General features: G+C 32.5%; 2 protein-coding genes across 2 annotated transcripts; one reads left to right on the forward strand and one right to left on the reverse strand.

Moving 5' to 3' along the window:
• Positions 1 to 3,404: 3,404 nt before the first annotated feature.
• On the reverse strand, positions 3,405 to 4,871 carry LOC134235276 (uncharacterized). Its single transcript, XM_062717401.1, has one exon. It carries the CDS (start codon positions 4,869 to 4,871, stop codon positions 3,405 to 3,407), a length of 1,467 nt encoding a protein of 488 aa, XP_062573385.1.
• A 4,350-nt stretch (positions 4,872 to 9,221) lies between these two features.
• Positions 9,222 to 20,548, forward strand: LOC134235277 (helicase POLQ-like). The gene is made up of 4 exons (XM_062717402.1): positions 9,222 to 9,299; positions 9,564 to 9,737; positions 19,614 to 19,727; positions 20,424 to 20,548. The coding sequence occupies exons 1-4, from the start codon at positions 9,222 to 9,224 to the stop codon at positions 20,538 to 20,540; spliced, it is 483 nt and encodes a 160-aa protein (XP_062573386.1). The 3' UTR covers positions 20,541 to 20,548.
• Positions 20,549 to 20,781: the final 233 nt, after the last annotated feature.

Genomic DNA, 20,781 nt, shown 5'->3' on the forward strand with positions numbered 1-20,781 from the left:
AGCTGACTATGTATATAATTCATGTACATGTATTTTTTGTAAACAGAATATTTTACTCTATTTTGAAAATTGTTGAGAATATTGTATGATGTATATATCATCACATTATGTTTCTCTTAAGGACATACTCAAGGTACCTTACCTTTTAATAATTTTTAAAGATATTCTAAATTTAAACTTATAATATCACTACATGATTTAGGAAAAAATTAGCATGTGTTACCAGGTTTTTTTTAAAATATCAAATTATGAAAATTTTTGCATTATTCAAAGAAAAATGTACACAAATTACAAAACATAAATTCCAGATTTTTTCATCAAAATTTGATTTAGAAGAGGTGTACAAATCCATATATAGACAATAAAGGTATTACATACAAGTCTTTCATTTAGTGGAACTCTTCAACTCACTGCAAGAGAAGATCCCAATAAAATTCAGACTACATTGGGCATGACTTAAAATTCCAGTAATCATGTGCTTCTCTAATCATAAGTACTCACTTATTTAGTATTTCATTTATCTGTTGGCATCTATCATTTTTGAGTACCTCTAATATATGACTTTAGGGACTCCGACCCTCAGTTAGGGAAATTTAATCTTTCAATGTGCTTCAAGGTTCTATGCACTTCTCAGAAAGGTTTAATAAAAATTAGAAATTTTTATCCCGTAAAAATATTTTTAGATACTAATGTTTATAACATGATATGAAATTAAAACTGATTTATGAAGCTTTGCAAAGATCCATGAAGTACATTGATAGGCATATAATGAAAATTGTTGCATAAGAATATTTAATATTCAAGCTTCATTTAAAGACTTTTTGAATTAAATCATAAATTAAAGAGTTGTCCTTCCTAGCTTAGGGTCGGAGTCCCTTAACCAGTTTCAACCAAAAGGAGAACACATCCATGAGTAATGTGTATTTAGATTACTTTTCTCCTGAAGAACCATCTACACAGAAGTTTTTTGGAAGAATGTTTTTGTGATGAAAATTTTACATTTTGGTTTTCAAAATATGGAGTGCTAGGATGGACATATGTAAAATAAAGAAATATGATCATAACAAATATTTCTGCAATTCTTGTAGTATTTTTATTCAAAACTAGAGGAACTGTGAGCATTGAGCTCGCTAAATGATAACTTCCACCACCCATGTGAATATAATGGAAGTCACTGTTCCTATATATAATTAAGATTCTATGAAAGGATTATCAAATTTCATTTTTGTGGTAGTTGAGAGGATTTGTCTATTAAATGGGTACCCCAAAGCGTAACAGACAGACGGACGCATGTACAGCTAGACGGACGGCTACACACACTGATTACTATATACCCTACCGCTCTTCAAGTGGGGGGTATAACGATCTATTATAACATGCGATAATTTTTAGACCAAAGTACAATTTTGCCAAAAATGCTGTACTTTTATCATCAAAGAAAAACCCGTGCCAAATATTAACGAAACCTAAAATAAAACTTTTATTTTGATGTTTGTCATGTCCGTCTCCCGTTCTTTCGTTTGTCCTTCAAGCAAACTTTGCGTTTAGTTCAAAGCTCAGTTTCAAACAAACTATACTAGATATATTTTATCAAACTTCATAAGTGATAAATATTGATGAGAGTCTTGCAACTGCATCAAAATTTTTTGACTTTGACGGTTCCTTTGACCTCCACCTCACTTCTAAATAAAATGGGAAGCTCAGTTTTAATAATATGATTCAACAAAATGTGATCAGACTTCAAATGTTGATACATATATACTGATGTAATCTTTTCAAGTCCAACATTTTTTTTATTCTGATTATGTAATCAATTTCATATGTTGAGACATTCTGATGTAAGCTTTTTAATTGCATCGATTGTATTTACCTTGATCTTTCTTTTGACTAGGCCTCATTTTTCAGAAATTAGTGCGTAGCTCAGTTTTACATATAATTATCACACGTCATATGCTTATACATTCTTATGTAAGCTTTTAAATTGCATTACCATTTTTTGACCCTGGCCATTTCTTTGACCTTGAATCATTGACCCGATTTTTCTTAATTTTAGTGTTTAATTCAGTTTCAGATATTCTATACAAGATTGTGTAATCAATATTATTTGTTGATACATTCTGATGTATACTATTAAATTGCATCATTATTTTTTATTTCACCTTTCCTTTGACATTGACTTCGCTTTCCTTATATTAATGTTGAGCTCAGTTTTGAATATTTTTATATCGCATCATATTTTGATATGATACGTTCTGATGTAAGTTTTTAAACTGCATCCACATTTTCTCTTACTTTGACCTTTCCTTTTACCCTTCAACTACTTTTTATGATATAAATGCTTAACTCAGTATCAAAGATACCATTCAAAATATTTTTATAAAACATAGCATGCTGAAATTTATCAGTGGGACTTATTCAATTCCCTTTTCTTTATTATGTATTTTGCTAAGTTTTAATGAAAGCCATTTAAGATACTTTTATATTAACGTTCACTTATACATTTTTTTGTGACAATTTATTATCTTTATCATTATTCAAATTATCATGCCTCTCTACTAATATAAACTCGGCGGGGCATTTATGTCCTATGGATATATTTCTGGTTCCCAATGCTATGTTCATATTACCCATGCAAGCGCAGTAAGTCATGCATCAAACGATATTTTTAGAGTTGTGAGAATGAAAGAAAATTGGCGTTTCCAATGAACAACAATTAAAATACAGTACAAATTTTCATTTCATGTGAATTTTGGCGTTACTGCCATTAGTCAGTGAATGGGGTAAAAATATAATTGACATTTTCTTTATAGATGGTACATATCACAAGTATGCCCTTTTTGGCGAAGCAAGCTCAAAAGACTAAAGTGAAAGAATAAAGAAAAAAATCGGAATGAAATCTGTACAGTAAATACGTCAGGCAAATTTTTGTATGAGACATCCCCAGAATTCCTTAACAACCAAATGTCCTTCGGCGAATAAATAAATGAATAATAACGTAAAGCGTATACGACTTTCAGTTTGTAGGAAAAATCTTTCAAAGAATCAAAAGAATACCACTACAATGTTTTCTACCAAAATTGAACTAGGTCTATATAAGTATTAACCAGACACGCCTGTCTCTGTTAGCTCCGACGATCTCTGTGACGTCGTGTGACATAGGTAGTCGAGATGTCTCTTGCGGCTTGATGTTTGAAGACTGTGGCTGATCATTTTTTTAAAGTGTTTTTGATGGTACAACTGCGTTGCACCAACGGTCACACAGTTAAAATATTAATTAATAATTTTGGTAACAAAATTTGAATAGCCTGCATACGCATATCATTCTAGATTTCATTTGATGATTTGTGATGAACTCATATTTCAATACTGATAAGAAAAATTTCAGTAAAAAATTACATTAAATGTTACACTAAGTATCGAAACAGGTTTACAATTCCTTCGTTGTATCCTACCCACAGTTTAGACTTGTATAGAGACAGTGAATATGGATGGTTCACTTCCTCGTCTGTCAGTAAGAACTTCAGGAACTCCCCGTCAGGACTCAGCAGATGGATCTGTTTGTTACGTAGATCAGTAACAAGGATGTTACAGAGGGAATCACACACTACATCAGTTGGATCAAAGTTCTCTGTCAGGTTCTGTCCACGATAAACACACTTCATCTGACCAGAGTGCGACATTATCTCTAGTTCACCTGTAGTGTTACTTGTACCATTCACAACACAGATATCACTGTTATTGTGCTGTGTGACACCGATTGGTAATTTAAACAGTCTGGTAATACCATCCTCCTGGTACTCATACTCATGGATGACATCACCCGTCACTGTGATGTGCCTCACCACACGTCTGCTGTGTGACTCTAATTTGTAATTATCTGATTCCTTGCCTTTCAACGTGACCAGAAGTCCACCATCCACTGACTGACAGATTCCTCTTGGTATCAGTGGATCTGTACTGATAACTGTAGAGACAGCGTCTATGGAATAGTTACTGTAATTAGTGACATAAATATTACTGTTTCCAATCGTACACAAGTCGTATAGATCAATAATAAATCCATTAATTATTTCACCTTTATCGTTAATTTCATCTATATAATCTGATAAAGTGTCTTTTATGTAACATTGGTCTTCACCAAATGCCTCCAAAAGAGAAATTGATGCATTCCCATATTCAAATGAATTTGTCTGAGTAACAGTTATATAATCTAAATTTAAAGTTTTTCCAACCAAAGATACGACGAAGTCATCATTAAATACACCTCTAGTGAACCTCACTGAATGTTCACAGTTTGTTGTATGGACCCTCAATTCAGACAGCATTTTCCTCAGTTCTCTGTGGTTGTTAATCAAGCTGTAATCTGAAATGGTGCTGATGTTCTCCTCCATGAATTCCACTGTATCAACAATTCCTTTTTTCTTCTTCTCTAGCTCAGATTTCACATGGATCAGCTGATCATTCTTTTCAATTAAGTTGTCTCTTATTGTTTGTTCATGGTGTTTTTTGATTTTTATCAACCTGGCCATTATCTCCTCCACATAATTTTGAAGCTTTTTAATCTCAGCGTCACACAATTCTTTATTTTCTGTCATCTGTTTTGGAATCTTCTTTACCTTCTCATTAATTCTGGGCAGATCTTCTTCCTTGATCTTTTTAAGAAATACAGGTAGACTTCTTCTTCTTTGGGTGGCTGCCGTGTGTATAGTGTTCCAATCATGTTCTCTATGATCTGTTTTGGCACACTTAGCACAAATGAATTCATCACAGTCCTCACATATCATATCAATAGGTAGTTCATGGGTTTCACACATTACTATGGGTGCTAGAGGTGAGCCAAGTGAATATTTTTCTGAGTTACTTTCAGCCATGTTTATCGGGTGTATCATAATTGAATGACCTAGTTTCAAGTGTGCATGTTAGGTAACGACGGATTTGAAAGTTGGGTTTTAAATTTATTCAATGTGCAATGAAATGTAAACATAAAGCTGTTTTATTTGAAAAGGGTATATTCTTTTGATTTGAAAAAAAATGATGAATCATAAGTTGATTACATGTATAATTATTTTTTCAGATACAAAAAAGTAAATATCCTTTAAGTCATAATATGTCATAATTCGAGATCCCTCTGACTCTAACCCCCGCTTCAGAATTGTGCTCAAAAGTCGCAATATTTTAGCAGGGGTTAGAGTCAGAGGAATCTCGGATTAAACATGTTACAATTTTATCAGCATGATGAAGTTTGATTACTCATATTACACCTCACTTGCCCTTATCTACCTTAATTTTTATTTGCCTCACCTCAAAATTGGTTTTAGATGCAAAAGTTTCTGCAAATAACAAGGCATGCAGTGGTACACTTGATTTAAACCTATCACACTGATTTTTTTTTTTGGTCGATATTTGTACAGGTTTTTGAAAAAGTTTTTTGATGAACAATATGTGAACCAGATTTTTACCCCAATTCCAAAGTTAAGATGGTGTACAACTGTATATATTAATTTACGAGCGTCATCTAATTAAATAATTAGTATATACAAACTGCGCAGCCAAGTCCGACGCTGCGCTAGATTTAGACGTCATGAATGAAAATCTCCATTTTCAGTAAATTATACAGTATGTGTTTTTAAATTCTTTTAGTGGTTTACAAGTTGTACACACCGTTGAAAAAAATGTTTTTACCTATCTGATATTCATACACAAAATACATTTCATTAATTTTCAGTTGCTTTCAGAAATAATTTGTCTCGAACATCGTTTCAACCATTAAAAACTTATTTTTGATCTGACGTTGTCCCGTGCGGACGGCCGATGTCGCATTTTTGTCGAGTTTATTCGCATATTTGTAAGGGTCTTTTTTTAGTATTTGTACTGTCTATATACTCACAGTAGTAAGCGATACTTAAGATATCATAATTATAGCTTATTTATTTTTGTTACATTAAAGTTTATTTATTTTTGACTTGTTTTATATAATTTAGTATTTAGGTCTAAAATTAATTATCACATGTTATTTTAATTAACTATTTATTTTACCAATTTTCGCAACACAATTATTTCATTGTTCTTCATTTTAAAATCCATCTGTTGCTATTTCTTTCTGCAACTGAGTTAAGAAGTTCACAAATTTTTGATGTTTTTGATATGTAAATATAAGTTGATTACCTTATCTGTGTGTATATGTAGTGTTCATGGACTAAATAATTCTTTTTTGTACATTTGACAAATTGTCTCTAATCATTTCAGCAGTTAGAGGAATTCTTGGCTTATAAATAATTACTGGGAACCTTTGTCAAGAGTTTGGCTTATTGTGTGTCCGCAGATCTCTTGCTCCTCATGGCAATACCTAGCGTCAAACTGGTACATCATTTTATTCAGTAAAACTTGTTTAAACCAGATATTCAGTTTATATATTTTTCTAAAATCCTTCGATCCAAATCAGTGAAATATTCTGGAGAGGGACGTTAAACAGAATACAATAAAATCCTTCGATTAAAATGTTGTTTATCTAATGTTGCTAATTTCTATGGAGCCAGTGCTGTCCACATTCGATAAGCTTTCTGTAATTTCATTTATTATCTCAAATATTCTTTATAAAAATCAAGTGTTATGAATCCATTAAGTGGCAACAACTGGAAGAATTTTTTTTAAATTATACATATTGTGACAATGCAGGTTTAAGATAAAGTTTTAAGTTTCTATCAACATGATCAATTTATGATAAATGATTCAGAGATCCATCACATAAAGAAGAAGGTGCAGTTTCAATACAAATAAAGCCCTATACTTTTCTAAAATATGAAAGTGATATAAGAAATTAAAATGTATTCTTTCTGAAGCATAGAAATTCTCTGCAGTAAGAATAAACAAATGTTTTTTTTTCTCATAAGACCTCCTAATTGCCAATTGTGACGTCATCGGCTTGTTCATTTTCCTGTATTTTTCTTTAAAAGTCGCAGACGACATCAATTTTCAGTGGAATTTTCTTTCAGAAAACATACTCTGCCACCGTCGCCCGGAAAGATTTTAAGATATGTGATTTTTCATAGCTGTTTGCTTAATATAACCAAAAATTAAAGAGGGCGACGATGGCAGACACTATTTTCTAAAAGAAAATTAACAGAATAACGAGTCATTTGAAGCTTTTCTGAATTAAAACTTTAAAAAATACCAAATTAATGACGTCATATTTTCAAGAAAGGCTCTTCCCAGCAGGCACACAACGTTGTTTAAACGATGAGTATTAGTTGAAGTTGGGTTTAGACGTTGATATTCTTCATGCCATATTCTTTAATGATTTATCATATTCATCTACTCAATTACTGTTACAGCTAATTTCATAACTTTTAAAGAACATTAAATTTTTAGGGCACAATAAAGCTTAAATCATACCGTCTTCTTACTTTATGTCATTCAACTAGTTGTTAATGTATTTGAAATTTTGGATCTGAAGCATTTTAAAATAAGATAATTTTTAGTGTTTTTGACATTTTACAGGGTAGAGCTAAGCAGTTATACAATGTGGGATTCCAGTCTATAAAACAGACAGATAAATTTAGATTAGCATTCGTAAACTATAGTTAACAACCGTTAAACATAGTTTCACAGATGCAAACTATAGTTAAGGAATTGTTAACTATTCGATAAACCTAGTTTATTATCTGTGAAACTATGTTTAGCTCATTTTTGTGAGTTTGGCATGCAATAAATATGATCATTTTTTTCAAATTCAAATAGCTTTTCGTTTACCCTTATATATTAATAGAGATTTTATGCATTTTTCTTTGGTTGATAGAAATGAAATAGGATTTTTTTTTCAAACCTAAATATAATTTATGGCTATGTTAAAGGAATAATAAAACAACCTATTTGTTTTCTTTTTTAGGTTTTGCTGAGTGAGAAAGCTGAAAGTTAGTTGAATGTGACGTCTTAGTTAAAAAGACAGTAGTACTTAGGTTGTTCAATTTTTTATTTAAATTCTGATTATGAATATTGCTTTTTTCACATGAAATATAACTTGTACTTCATAGAACTTGTATGTATAGCATACAAAGTGAATGTGCAATATCTCCTAATGAAAGAGGAATGTTTATAGGAATATTAACTAGCTTACTGGTACAGTGTATTGAAACTTCTTCCAGGTGTGTGATATTGTGCTTTAATTCTTGTCTAAAGACTGTGTTACATTGCTTTCAAGAGTTAGTCTGTATCATTTCATGTTGACATGATAGTTGTTTATCATGAGTACAGTTTCTGTGATATAAACTTTTGTTCAATTGAAAATAAACACGTTTATGTCATGGTCCCATTTGACTGGTCTCAGCCAGCTAATTATTGACTTTTCCGTCCACCAAAATGGTGTTAAATTTTTCATTTGTAGAAATTAGTTATTCCAGTGCTCTTATGCATCTATTAAACGAAGCCCCATATTTGAATACCTGGTATATGTTTGCCAATAGTAATGTGACATGTCCATACTTAAAGGTACTTGAAGGAAGAGGAAAATCTGGTGGTATTGTGTTTTATTTAAAAAAAATCTTGTGTTATCCATGATTTATGATTTAAATAAAAAGTGAATTTGAAAATTGCAGTAAACTTTTGGTTACAGTCTTCATTTATTCCACCATATTTAATGCCTATACTATGCAGTGTGGATGACGATTCTGTTGTTACTGTATCTGAATATCCAATTTACCATACATGTTTCCAAATTACAATACCATTTTGAAAGAACAATAAAAAGTTTTTAAATCAGTTCAACATTGAACTAGTATATATTTTTTAAAACCATGCAGCTTGTTTGATTTAGACCTACTGAAATAATTAAAGAAGCTCACTTCAACAAAGTTGGAGGAGCCTTTGTAATACCGTCAGCGTCCCAGGTTAGGTTTTTGGTACAGTATTCTTTCTTCGGGCACGAAGCAAGGGGGGGGGGGGCAATCATCCCTTTTTACTGCATGTACTTGAAATCTTGATTGAAGGCTAGGTGGTTGGCCTTCCCATTTATAGTTACAGTAAGATGAAATAAGGATAATCAAGTTTTGTATGTTGAAAATTTGGTACTGAAAGAAGAATTAGTTATTTCAGCAAAGGAATGACCAAGTTAACATATTTGGGGTAGGTTTCATTTCTAAGTTAAACTATACGTCGGTGTCTGACACATTTGTATTGCTTTGTAGATAAGCATGTTGAGTCCTCATAGTATTATTTTGTAGATAAGTATGCTTAGTCCTGCTCAGTTGAAAGGTGTACCTAAATCTTACATAGCAAAGAAAGCCCCGGGCCAACACACCAGACAGGTCTATACAGCTTCTCTGTGTGAAATCATAACTTCAATTTCAAGTGTTGAAGTAAATTTACAGTAATAGATTTGAAGTAAGACAGCTCATTACTCTTTGTCTTATCATTGGGTATAATAAATTTGTTTTTGAAAGAAAGATATGTATACACTTTATGTACATTTAATTTTTGCAAGGACAATATTTATTCCATTTTAAAGGTAGGTGAGAGATAAATTCTATATTTTAATGAACATGAAGATAACTGGCTTGTTAAATTTATAGGTTGTTGATGAGTTAGTTGTCAAACGATTCTACCTGACTCTGATGCTGTATGATCTCTGGAAGCAGAAGACACTTTGGGAAGTGGCAGAAAAATTTGAATATCCTCGGGGCTTTGTCCAGAACCTCCTGTCAGGGGCGGCTAGTTTTGCGACCTGTGTCTATCACTTCTGCCAGGTACATGTATATTACCACATTATATTTCTCTGAAATTAAGGTGATCATGTGCTTTTCTTATCAATGTTTCTCCTGAAGAACCATCTTCATGGAAGTTATGCGAAAGCATCTTTTTGTGATGAAGATTTGTTAGCATTTAGCTTTTTTAAGTTATGGAGAGGGGGGGCCTGGATGGTTTGTGGCAACGCACTTTAAAAAAATTACGCACTTTGAAAATTTTTTCAAAGTTTGTAAAATTTTGACAAAATCAACGCACTTTGAAAAAAAAAATTAAATTTTTTTCAAAGTGCGTTAAATTTGGGACCAACTCAACGCACTCTTAAAAATATTTCAATGTGCGTTAAGAGTCTACATCAATATATTTTACCATGGAGACACTTAACACACTTTGAAAAAAAATCATATTTTAGTAATGGAAAGATTTTATTTGTTATTTATCTTTCAAAAAACTTAGCCTAACCTTAACCTCAAAAAAATGAATTGATTTACTCCTGTCGAAAAGAAGAGAAGACGGGTATAAGATCCCCGAGACCCTCAGTCCAAATCTTTATCTTTCCAATACATAGGTGTCGGTAACAAATGGGGGAGGGGAGCAATAAACCTAAAAAAGGTACGCTGCATTTTCAATGCTTATATGATGTATATGTCTTTCCAAAATAAGGGGTCTATAAAATAAATGGTCTATATTAACGCACTTTGAAAAAAAAAATATTTTTTTCAAAGTGCGTTAGCTTGGTCCCAAATTTTAACGCACTTTGAAAATTTTTTTCAAAGTGCGTAATTTTTTCATAAGTGCGTTGTAACAATTGTTATATGTAAATTGTAGAAATGGGGTCATGAGAAATATTTCTGCAATTCTTGTTGTGTTTTTATACAAAATAAATATAATTTTTAGACCCAAATACCGTACAAGAGTCTTAGAAATACTAGAATTTGGGTAAAAACTTTGTGCTTTGTTAATAAAAAAAACTGTTTAACAACATGTACAAAATTTCAACGGATAATTAATATATTTAAATCAGTCCAAAACTGTGGAAGTAGCATTTTTAAAGTATTAGAGGCCCCTGGACTGCATTGCTCACATGAGCATATTGCTTGATAAAATGTTTATTTTGTATTAATAAAGATTTTTTCAAATCAACATACATGTGCACCATTGCAAATTGTTAAAATTTGTAATATATTTAGCCTAACAAAAAACTTTGGTATGTTTTATTACAATTTGCTATGCCCCACCATGAATATGGCCAGAGAATATAGTGTTTGTCATGTCCATCTTCTGTCCTTCCATCACACTTTACATTTAGCTCTGTTCAAAACCAAGTTTCAAAAAAATGTTCACGATATTTTTATCAACTCTATGAGCTGATAGATATTAATGAAAGCTATACAACTGCATCAATTATTTTTGACCTTGAATTTCCTTTGACCTTGACCTCATTTTCTCAATTTAATGTTTAGCTCAGTTTTGAAGATACTTTTCAAGATAGTGTGATATAACTTCATATGTTGATACATACTGATGTAACTAAGCTATTCAAATGCTTCAACATTTTTTTACCTTGACCTTTCTTTTGACCTTTACGCACTTTAGTGTTTAACTCAGTTTTAAAGATACATGTACCATTCAAGATAGTATAACCAAACTTCGTATGTTGATACATACTGATGTAATCTATTCAAATTCATCAACATCTTTTGACCTTGAACTTTCTTTTGACCTCAACTTTCATGAATTATTTTTTAACTCGGTTTTAGATATAGGATCTCCCATGATTAGAAGTTGGATATGATTTTTATCCAACGAGTTATGTGATTTTTATCCATAAGCCTCGGGATAAAAACACAATACAAGTTGTGGGATTATGAGAGATTCTTTTTATCCCATGTTTATTACTTCACAACTGATGTTTTAAACTATTTTTATTTAGGACTCCACTTCATTTTACTTCATCATGCTAACGCAAAAACCATTGTGACATCATAACTGTACTTATATGTGGGATACGAAAATGATACCACATAAGCTATATCTACGGGATAAATGGGTAAACATGGGATAAATATTTTTATCACACATCATATGTTGATACATGCTGATGTAAGCTTTTCAACTGTATCAAGTTTTTTTCTGATCACATTTTGTCTGTAATCCGCCTGTCTGTCCGTCTGTCTGTCTGTAAACTTTGAACATTTTCGACTTCTTCTCCAGAAGAAAATTTGGTGGTATGTTTGAAAAATCTTCTACCCAAGAACCACTGGGCCAGTAAAGATGAAACTCATGTAGAATCATCCTAAGGTAGTGTTGATTCAATTTTTTTTCAAATCATAACCCCAGGGTTATGGTGGGGCCAAAATGTCCGATCATCTCTTCTCAAGAACCACTGGGCCAAGAAAGATGAAACTCATCTGGAAAGTAGTGTAATTTCAAGTTTGTTCAAATCATTAACCCCGGGGGTAGGGTGGGGCCACAATAGCCGATCAAATATTCACATATGCGTATATAAAGAATTAAAAAAAAAAATTAAAAATCTTCTTCTCAAGAACCATTGGGCCAGGAAAGATGAAACTCTTCATGTTTCATCATGTAATGAAGATTCAAGTTTGTTCAAATCATGACACCCAGGGGTAGGGTGGGGCAACAATTGCTGATCAAACTTTTACATAGGAATATATAGGAAAAATCTTTAAAAATCTGCTTCTCAAGAACTACTCGGCCAGGAAAGATGAAATTCGTGTGAAATCATCCTCATGTAGTATAAATTCGAGTTTGTTCAAATTAATACCCCTGGAGGTAGGGTGGGGCCACAATGGCCAATCAAAGTTTTACATAGGACTAGATAGGGAAATCTTTTAAAATCCTCTTCTCAAGTACTCGTGATTAGTGATATTTATATGGAATCATCCTTATGTAGTGTAGATTCTAGTTTGTTCAAATCATAACCCCCAGGGATAGGGTGGGGCAACAATGGGGGATCCAAGTTTTACATTAAAATATATTTTTAGAAATATTATTCTCAAGAATAGCAAAGCCATGATTAGTGATAATTGTATTTATATGGAAGCATTTTCAGGTAGTGTAAAATTAAATTTGTTCAAATCATAACCCCCAAGGGTAGGATGGGGCCACAATGGTGGATCAAAGTTTTACACAGAAAAATAATGGGAAAAATCTCAAGAGTAGAAAAGCTATGTTAAGTCATATTGACATGTAAGCATCATCATGTAGTGAAGATTTAAATGTATTCAAATCATGGCCCTTTGGGGTAGAGAGGGAAACAATGGGGAATCAAATTCATACTATTATGAAGTTATATATATAGGAAGAAAATGATTTAAAAAAAAATCTTTTTATCAAGAACATCAAAGTCATATGCTGTATTAAAAAATATGAAGGCATTTCAAGTAGTATTAAAATTCAAGCCCCACTCCCCCTTCAGTTATGATCTGATTTGTGCTTTTGCTTAGCCAATTTGCTCAGGTGAACGATGTGCCCCCTGGGCCTCTTGTAGTGTTAAGCTCATTTAAAAGACGCCATTCAGGATATTTTTATTAACGACGTTCGATCCTGATATTTAAAGTCTTAAACTTTTTTGCCAAGAATATTTTTAGTTTCTACATACATAGCTTAATTAAAATTCAAATAAAAAATAGAGGTCAATATGCTTCTTTTAGCGCTACAGTACATTTAATATGCCTTTTCTGCACTGAAATTTGTGTCTTAATTAAAAATTACATCTTCTACGTTTTCCCTCCAATATTTTTATCCAATTAAAGCATGAAACAAAATGAACTCTGAACTTTGAACTCTGAAATCTGTTTAATAAAAGACACTTAAAAACTGTAACTAAGAAAAAGTTTCAAATTGCTTCGCATAATTAATTATTTGACCTTTCTGCACTAATAAAATGTTTTTTTAGGGCATTGGAAATATAATAAGCAAGAAAATTATTTTAAAGTCTTAAACTTTTTCTGATTTTAAGCAAATAGGTCAAAGTTATCTTGAATATTTAGACAAGAACATCAAAAGTGGGGGTATATGATGTACATTTTCAGATATTACTAAAAAAAAGTGTGATTTTTACTTTAAAATTGGCTAAATTTCCCCCCGGATTTTCAAAAATATTAAATATATTTGTCAACCTTTGTTGATAGAATTCATAAAAAAATAATTTAATAGATATTTCAGAACCAGCATAAGATATTTCACTGCAAAAAACAGCTTTGTGTGCAACCAGCATGGAAAAATAGGCATCCAAAATTAACAGTACTGTTATAGTTCAAATAGAAAAAAAACTGATCATTTTCGTCTAAAAAACCTTCCGCTACAAAATATAGTCCCTAGCTTAATTTCTACTTGAATGGAATTTAATCGCGGTTTTTTCATTGAATATAGTTTTATTTGCATTGTAGAATTCAGTTTTATTTTTAGAACCTAAAAATGATGCTTAATTTTATGAATAGAGGACCTGCGCGAAATACGCACAAAATATCAGGATCGAACGTCCTTAAACATAATATGCTGATATATGTAGCTCTTTATGTGTTTACACTACACTGATGTTTGTGTATCATGCAGTGGGATCTCTTCAACTCCTTTTGCTTTGAATATGTATTTTGCTCAGTTTTGATGAAAACCTTTTCAGGAAGGATATGGAAATAACGAACAGTATTCAATCTCAACGTCCATTAAACAAATATACAAAACAAGAGCAGAGCAAACACGGACCTCCGAAACATCAGAGGTGGGATCAGGTGCCATGGAGGAGTGAGCATCCCCTGCCGACCGGTCACACCCGCCGTGTGCTCGTTGTCATAATCAGGAAATAACGGACAAAATCCGTGGTGTATTCAGTGTATAAATAATGGACTAACAATTGGTATGAAAAACGTCAGTCAGCATTTCATTCAATGATAAATTGTATTTGCTGACAAGGTCATTGTATCGACCATAGAATTTACGAAATGATGACTTTAAACGTGACTGTTGATATTCTTGTTTTTTATCAACTTGCTTGTCAATAATTTACCTCGATTAAGAAATTGTTCATACGTAAGGCATGCTCTTGAGTATCGAATCAACTGAGATATAAATACTCCGTATGCAGATGATGAAGGTATATTGCTGCATAAGTAAGGGAAGTTGATGATAGAAAAGTTAAAGTCATCACGTTTATCATATAGCTTGGTTGTTAGATTACCAATAGTGTCTTTTTCAAGTAAAATATCCAAGTATGAAGCAGGAGTGTCGGACTCTGTGGTATCTTTTATCTCAAGCTCACCAGGATATATCGTGTCGACGTAGGAATGGAAATTATCATTATTAATTGACAATACGTCGTCGATATATCTAAATGTCGAGTTGAAGGCCACAGCAAGTGTTTTCTTCTTTTCACGCAAAAGATTTTGCATAAATTCTGCTTCATATGAATATAAAAATAAGTCTGCTAATAACGGAGCGCAATTTGTACCCAATAGATTGTTGGAATACCTGGTCTCCAAAAACCACATAGATATTGTCAATCAGAAACTCAAGCATCTTCTTGATGTCAACTTCAGAGTACTTATGTGTGCAATCAGAATCTGTTTTAACAAAATAATTTTTCAAATGACCAATGACGAGGTAAGTAAACTTACGAGTTCCATTTTTGTTGAAGAAGCAGCTGTCAATGATATCAAAAAGCTTGGATTTTAATTTGTCGTGGGGAATTGTTGTGTATAAAGATGGTGTTATCAAACTTCACATGTTGATACAAACTTGTACGGATGATGCATCTAGGGATGAACACAACCAGACTTGCCTCGGATGCTGGATCTGACGTACATTTTACAGATGAGTGACCAGGTTAATGTTTTTGGAGCAGGTCCATTCCCAAGGAACTATAAGCCCTACTTGGACCAAACTTGCATGGATGATGCATCTTAAGATGGACACTACCAGAATTGCTTCAGATACTGGTCTGACCTACATTTTCCAGATGAGTGATCAGGTTAAAGTTTATGGAGCAAGTCCATTTCCAAGGAACTATAAGCCCTACCCAAACCATACTTTCACGAATAATGCATCTAGGGATTAACACTACCAGACTTGCCTCGGATGCTGGATCTGACGTACATTTTTGGAGCAGGTCCATTACTAAGGAACTATAAGCCCTACTTGGACCAAACTTGCATGAATTATGCATCTAGGTATGGACATTACCAGACTTGCTTCAGGTGCTGGGTCTGACCTATATTTTCATTCCAAAGTAACTATAGGCCGTACTTGAACCAAACGTATATTGATTTTGCCTCTAGGGATGGACACTACCAGACTTGCTTCAGATGCTGGATCTGACCTATATTTTCATTCCCAAGTAACTATAAGCTCTACCTGAACCAAACTTGCATGGATAATGCATCTAGGGAAGGACACTACCAGACTTGCTACGATCTTGCTACGATGCTGGATCTGACCTATATTTTCATTCCCAAGTAACTATAAGCCCTACCTGGATCAAACTTGCATCGATGATGTATCTAGGGATGGACAATACCAGACTTGCTTCGGATGCTGGAACTGACCTATATTTTCGTTCCCAAGTAACTATAAGCCCTTGCTAAACCAAACTTGCATTGATGATGCATCTAGGAATGGACACTACCAGAAATGCTTCGGATGCTGGATCTGACTTACATTTTCATTCCCAAGTAACTATAAGCCCTACCTGAACCAAACAGATCAAATTTTATACACATACAAATTTTCATGTTGCTTTACTAATATATCCTTGGCGGGGCATTCATGTCCTATGGACATATTTCTAGTTATTTAAGCATTCACTAATACATTTTGTTGACAATTTTTCATCTATATTTTCCTTTAGATTTCAATTTCATTTAAAGAAACTGTTCAAAATATTTTCATCAATCTTCATACACTTCTACAAAATTTCATGTTACATTACTACATGTAATTTACACTTTGACGGGCATTCATGTCCTATGGACACATTTCTAATTTATGATGTTTTGTTCACATTAACCAAGCTCAGTTAGTCATGCTTCAGGTAAGATTTCCAGTTTCGCAAGAAAGAGAGAAAAATGGCGGTTTCCAGTAAAATTTCAAATAGGGTACAAATTTTCATTTTCCATGAATTTTGGATTACTGCTGTAAGACTAAATCGGGTAAAAAAATATTTGACATTTTGCATACAAACAGTACATATCACAAGTTATAATCATTTCTGATTTTATGAAAAGTCTTTATACATAATTTATATCATTCTACATTTAATTGATGATTTGTGATGAAATAGTTCAAATCTGATATGAATGATTTCAGTAACAAATTTACAATTGATCTATATTAAATGATACACTGAGTATCTAAACACTTTTACAAGTCCTTTATCGTATCCCACCCACAGTGTAGACTTGTACAGAGATAATCTGGTTGGACAGTTCTCTTCGTTCTCTGAGAGCAAGAACTTTAGGAACTCCCCGTCAGGACTCAGTAGGTGGATATTATTGCTAGCTCGGTCAGTAACAAGGATGTTACAAAGGGAATCACACACTACATCAGATGGATCAAAGTTCCCTGTCAGGTTCTGTCCACGATAGACAGACTTAATACGACCAGAGGAAGACAGAATCACTAGTTCACCTGTAGTGTCACTTGTACGGTTCACAACACAGATATCACTGTTACTGTTCTGTGTGACCCTGACTGGTATTGTAAACAGTCTGGTCTGACCATCCTCCTGGTACTCATAATCACTGATGACGTCACCTGTCACTGTGGTGTATCTCACCAGACGTCTGCTGTGTGACTCTAATTTGTAACGATCTGATTCCTTGTCTCTCATGGTGACCAGAAGTCCACCGTCCACTGACTGACAGATTCCTATTGGTACCAATGGATCTGTGCTGATGACTGTAGAGACAGATCCTGATGATGACAGACAACTGATAACTTTGTCACTATAATCAGTGAAATAAACATCACTGTTTCCAGTCTTACATATGTCATATAGATAAATACTAAATCTTTGTATTATTGCACCGTTATTGTCAACTTTTTCTGTATAACCTGATAAAGTGTTTCTTATGCAACATTGGTCTTCGCTGAATGCCTCCAAAACAGATATTGATTTATCGCTATATTGGAACGAATTTGTCTGAGTAACAGTAATATTATCTAAATTTAAAGTTTTTCCAACCAAAGAGTCGACTAAGTCATTAATTTCACCTCTAATGAACCTCACTGAATGTTCACATTTTGTCACATGAACTTCCATTTCAGACAGCATTTTTGTCAGTTCTCTGTGGTTATCAATCAAGCTGTAATCTGACATGGTGCTGTTGTTCTCCTCCATGAACTTAACTATGTCAATAATTCCTCTTTTCATCTTCTCTAACTCAGTTTTCACCTGCTGTAATTCATCATTCTTTTGAACTAAGTTGTCTCTTATTGTTTGTTCATGACATTTTTTGATTTCTATCAACCTGGCTATTATATCATCAACATGCTTCTGAAGTTTTTTAATCTCAGCATCACACAGGTCTTTATTTTCTGTCATCTGTTGTGAAATCCTCTCTATGTTCTCATAAATCCCAAGCAGATCCTCTTCCTTGATCTTTTTAAAAAAAATTAGGTAGACCTCTTCTCATTTTGATGGTTGCCGTGGATATAGTGTTCCAGTCATGATCTCTATGATCTGTTTTAGCACACTTAGCACAAATAAATTCATCACAGTCCTCACATACCATATCAATAGGTAATTCATGGGTTTCACACATAACTATGGGTGCCAGAGGAGAACCAAGGGAAGATTTTTCTGAGTTACTGTCAGCCATGTTTGTCGGGTGTAGCTAACCTGAATGACCTCATTTTTAATGTGCATATTATATAAATAACAAAATTTTTTTAAGTTGGGTTTTAAATTTATTCAATGTGACTCTTTTGAAATGTAAGCGTAAAGGGGTTTATCTGAAGTGAGAAAATCATTTGGATTAGAAAAAACGATGAATTAAAAGGTGATTACATGAATAATTATTTTTTTAGATACAAAAAGGTAATTAATAAATTAAATGACAGAAGTATTTTCAGACATAATATGTTACAATTCTATCATCAGTATGAAATTTGGTGAGTCATATTACCCTCCACTTGCCCTTAGCTTAAGTAACCTTCATTTTTTATTTCTCTCACCTAAAAATTGTTTAAGCTGCAAATGTTTCTTGAAATGAGTAATTGCAGTTTTAACAATGTATGCAGTAGTACTCTTGATTTGAACCTATCACGTTGATTGTTTTGTCAATAATTTGTAGAGGTTTTAGAAAAGTGTTTTGATCAACAATATATGAATAATATTTTTACCCAAATCCAATATTTTTTTTTAATCTTGTACAGAATTTGGGTCTAAACACTATCACATGTATGTATGATTTTAAAAATATTGAACCATCTTTTCATGGCAACAGCATTTATTTATGATTCTTCAGTTTATAATCCTTCTGTTGCTATTACTTTCTGCATCTGGGTAAAGAAGGTTACAAAATTCATTCTGATATTTGTAGATATGTAAGTACTGTAAATCTGGAAATTTTTACGTCGATTTTATTTTACAAATTATGGTCAAAATGCTTATGATTAATTTTTACGTCTCAAAATTTTGCGAATGACCACTGCTTAGTTGAAGTTTTCTTATTTGTAATTTATTTTTTTAAAACATATTTTTGCGAATGCATTGAACTTCGCAAATTCGTTAAAAATTTATATACAGCAAAAATTTACGACATATGCTGATTACCTTAATTGTGTATATATGTAGTGTACATGTAGTATATAATACTGATTTAGTACATTTGACAAATTGTCTCTAATCATTTCAGGAGTTAGAAGAATTCTGGGCCTATCAAGAATTACTGGGAACCTTTGTCAAGCGCCTGGCTTATTGTGTGTCCGCAGAACTCCTGCCTCTCATGGAAATACCCGGCGTCAAACTGGTACTTTATTTTATACAGTAAAACTTGTTTAAAATTTTGATTTTTTATAGAGAATTGATATTAAAAGACTTTGAGTAAACATCATAATAGACAAGATCTAAAAATACAAATATCTGTATTTTTAGATCTTGTCTATTATAATGTTTACTCAAAGTCTTTTAATATCAATTCTCTATAAAAAATCAAAATTTTAAATAGGGTGGTGGACATGACATGTCTCCGATTTAGCTGAAATTTACACCATTTCCTACAATTAAAAGTAAAATCCTTCGATTAAAATGTAGTTTATCTTATGTTGGTAATTTCTATGGAGCCAGTGCTGTCTGCATTAGACAAGCTTTCTGTAATTTCATTTATCATTACAAATATTCTTTATGAAGATCAAGTGCTATGAATCCTTTAAGTGGCAACATCTAGAAGAAATTTTTTTAAGAGATTGATAAAAAATTGTACATATTGATGACATTGCAGTTGAAATATATTTTATAAAATGTACATTTTGATGACATTGCAGGTGTAAAATATATTTTTTTAAATTTCTATAATTGATGATATTAAAACATTATTATGTATCACAGTTCCATTGCATTAATTTACTTTATGTCATTGAACTAGTTGTTTAATCTATTTGAATGTTTTGGTCTAAAGCATTTCACAATAAGATATTCTTTACAAAGTGTTTTCGAAATTGCACAGGGTAGAGCTAAGCAGTTATACAATGCCGGATTCCAGTCTGTGGCGTTAGTGGCGGCTGCTGGTCCAGAGATCCTTGTTAAATCGATACAACAGATCCCTCGTAAAGTGGCAAAATAGATCGTCGCTTCTGCTGAAGTAAGATTTCTTGTGTGGCTAAATTTTAATTATTAATATTTTATTTGTACAGAAAAGTTTTTGTCTTAAAAAGTCATAAAATATAAGCTTAAATTCATGGCTACTCTGTATATTTACAAAAAATATGAGTTATTAATTTGATTACATCTTTAATGTTTTTCTGATTATGTACATGTATTTCTTAGCCATTTTACCCTGGTATATTGATAGAGATTTCATGCAC

This window comes from Saccostrea cucullata, unplaced genomic scaffold (assembly GCF_032062105.1).
Source record: "Saccostrea cucullata isolate Sc308-1 unplaced genomic scaffold, CSIRO_AGI_Scuc_v1 ctg7419, whole genome shotgun sequence".
NCBI classification, from domain to species: Eukaryota; Metazoa; Mollusca; class Bivalvia; order Ostreida; family Ostreidae; genus Saccostrea; species Saccostrea cuccullata.

Coding starts and splice junctions, on each gene's coding strand:
- LOC134235276 (XM_062717401.1), bottom strand. CDS start 4,871: ATGGCTGAAAGTAACTCAGAAAAATATTCACTTGGCTCACCTCTAGCA.
- LOC134235277 (XM_062717402.1), top strand. CDS start 9,222: ATGCTTAGTCCTGCTCAGTTGAAAGGTGTACCTAAATCTTACATAGCA. Junction 9,738..19,613: donor GTGTCTATCACTTCTGCCAG/GTACATGTATAT, acceptor TAATCATTTCAG/GAGTTAGAAGAATTCTGGGC. Junction 19,728..20,423: donor AAATACCCGGCGTCAAACTG/GTACTTTATTTT, acceptor GAAATTGCACAG/GGTAGAGCTAAGCAGTTATA.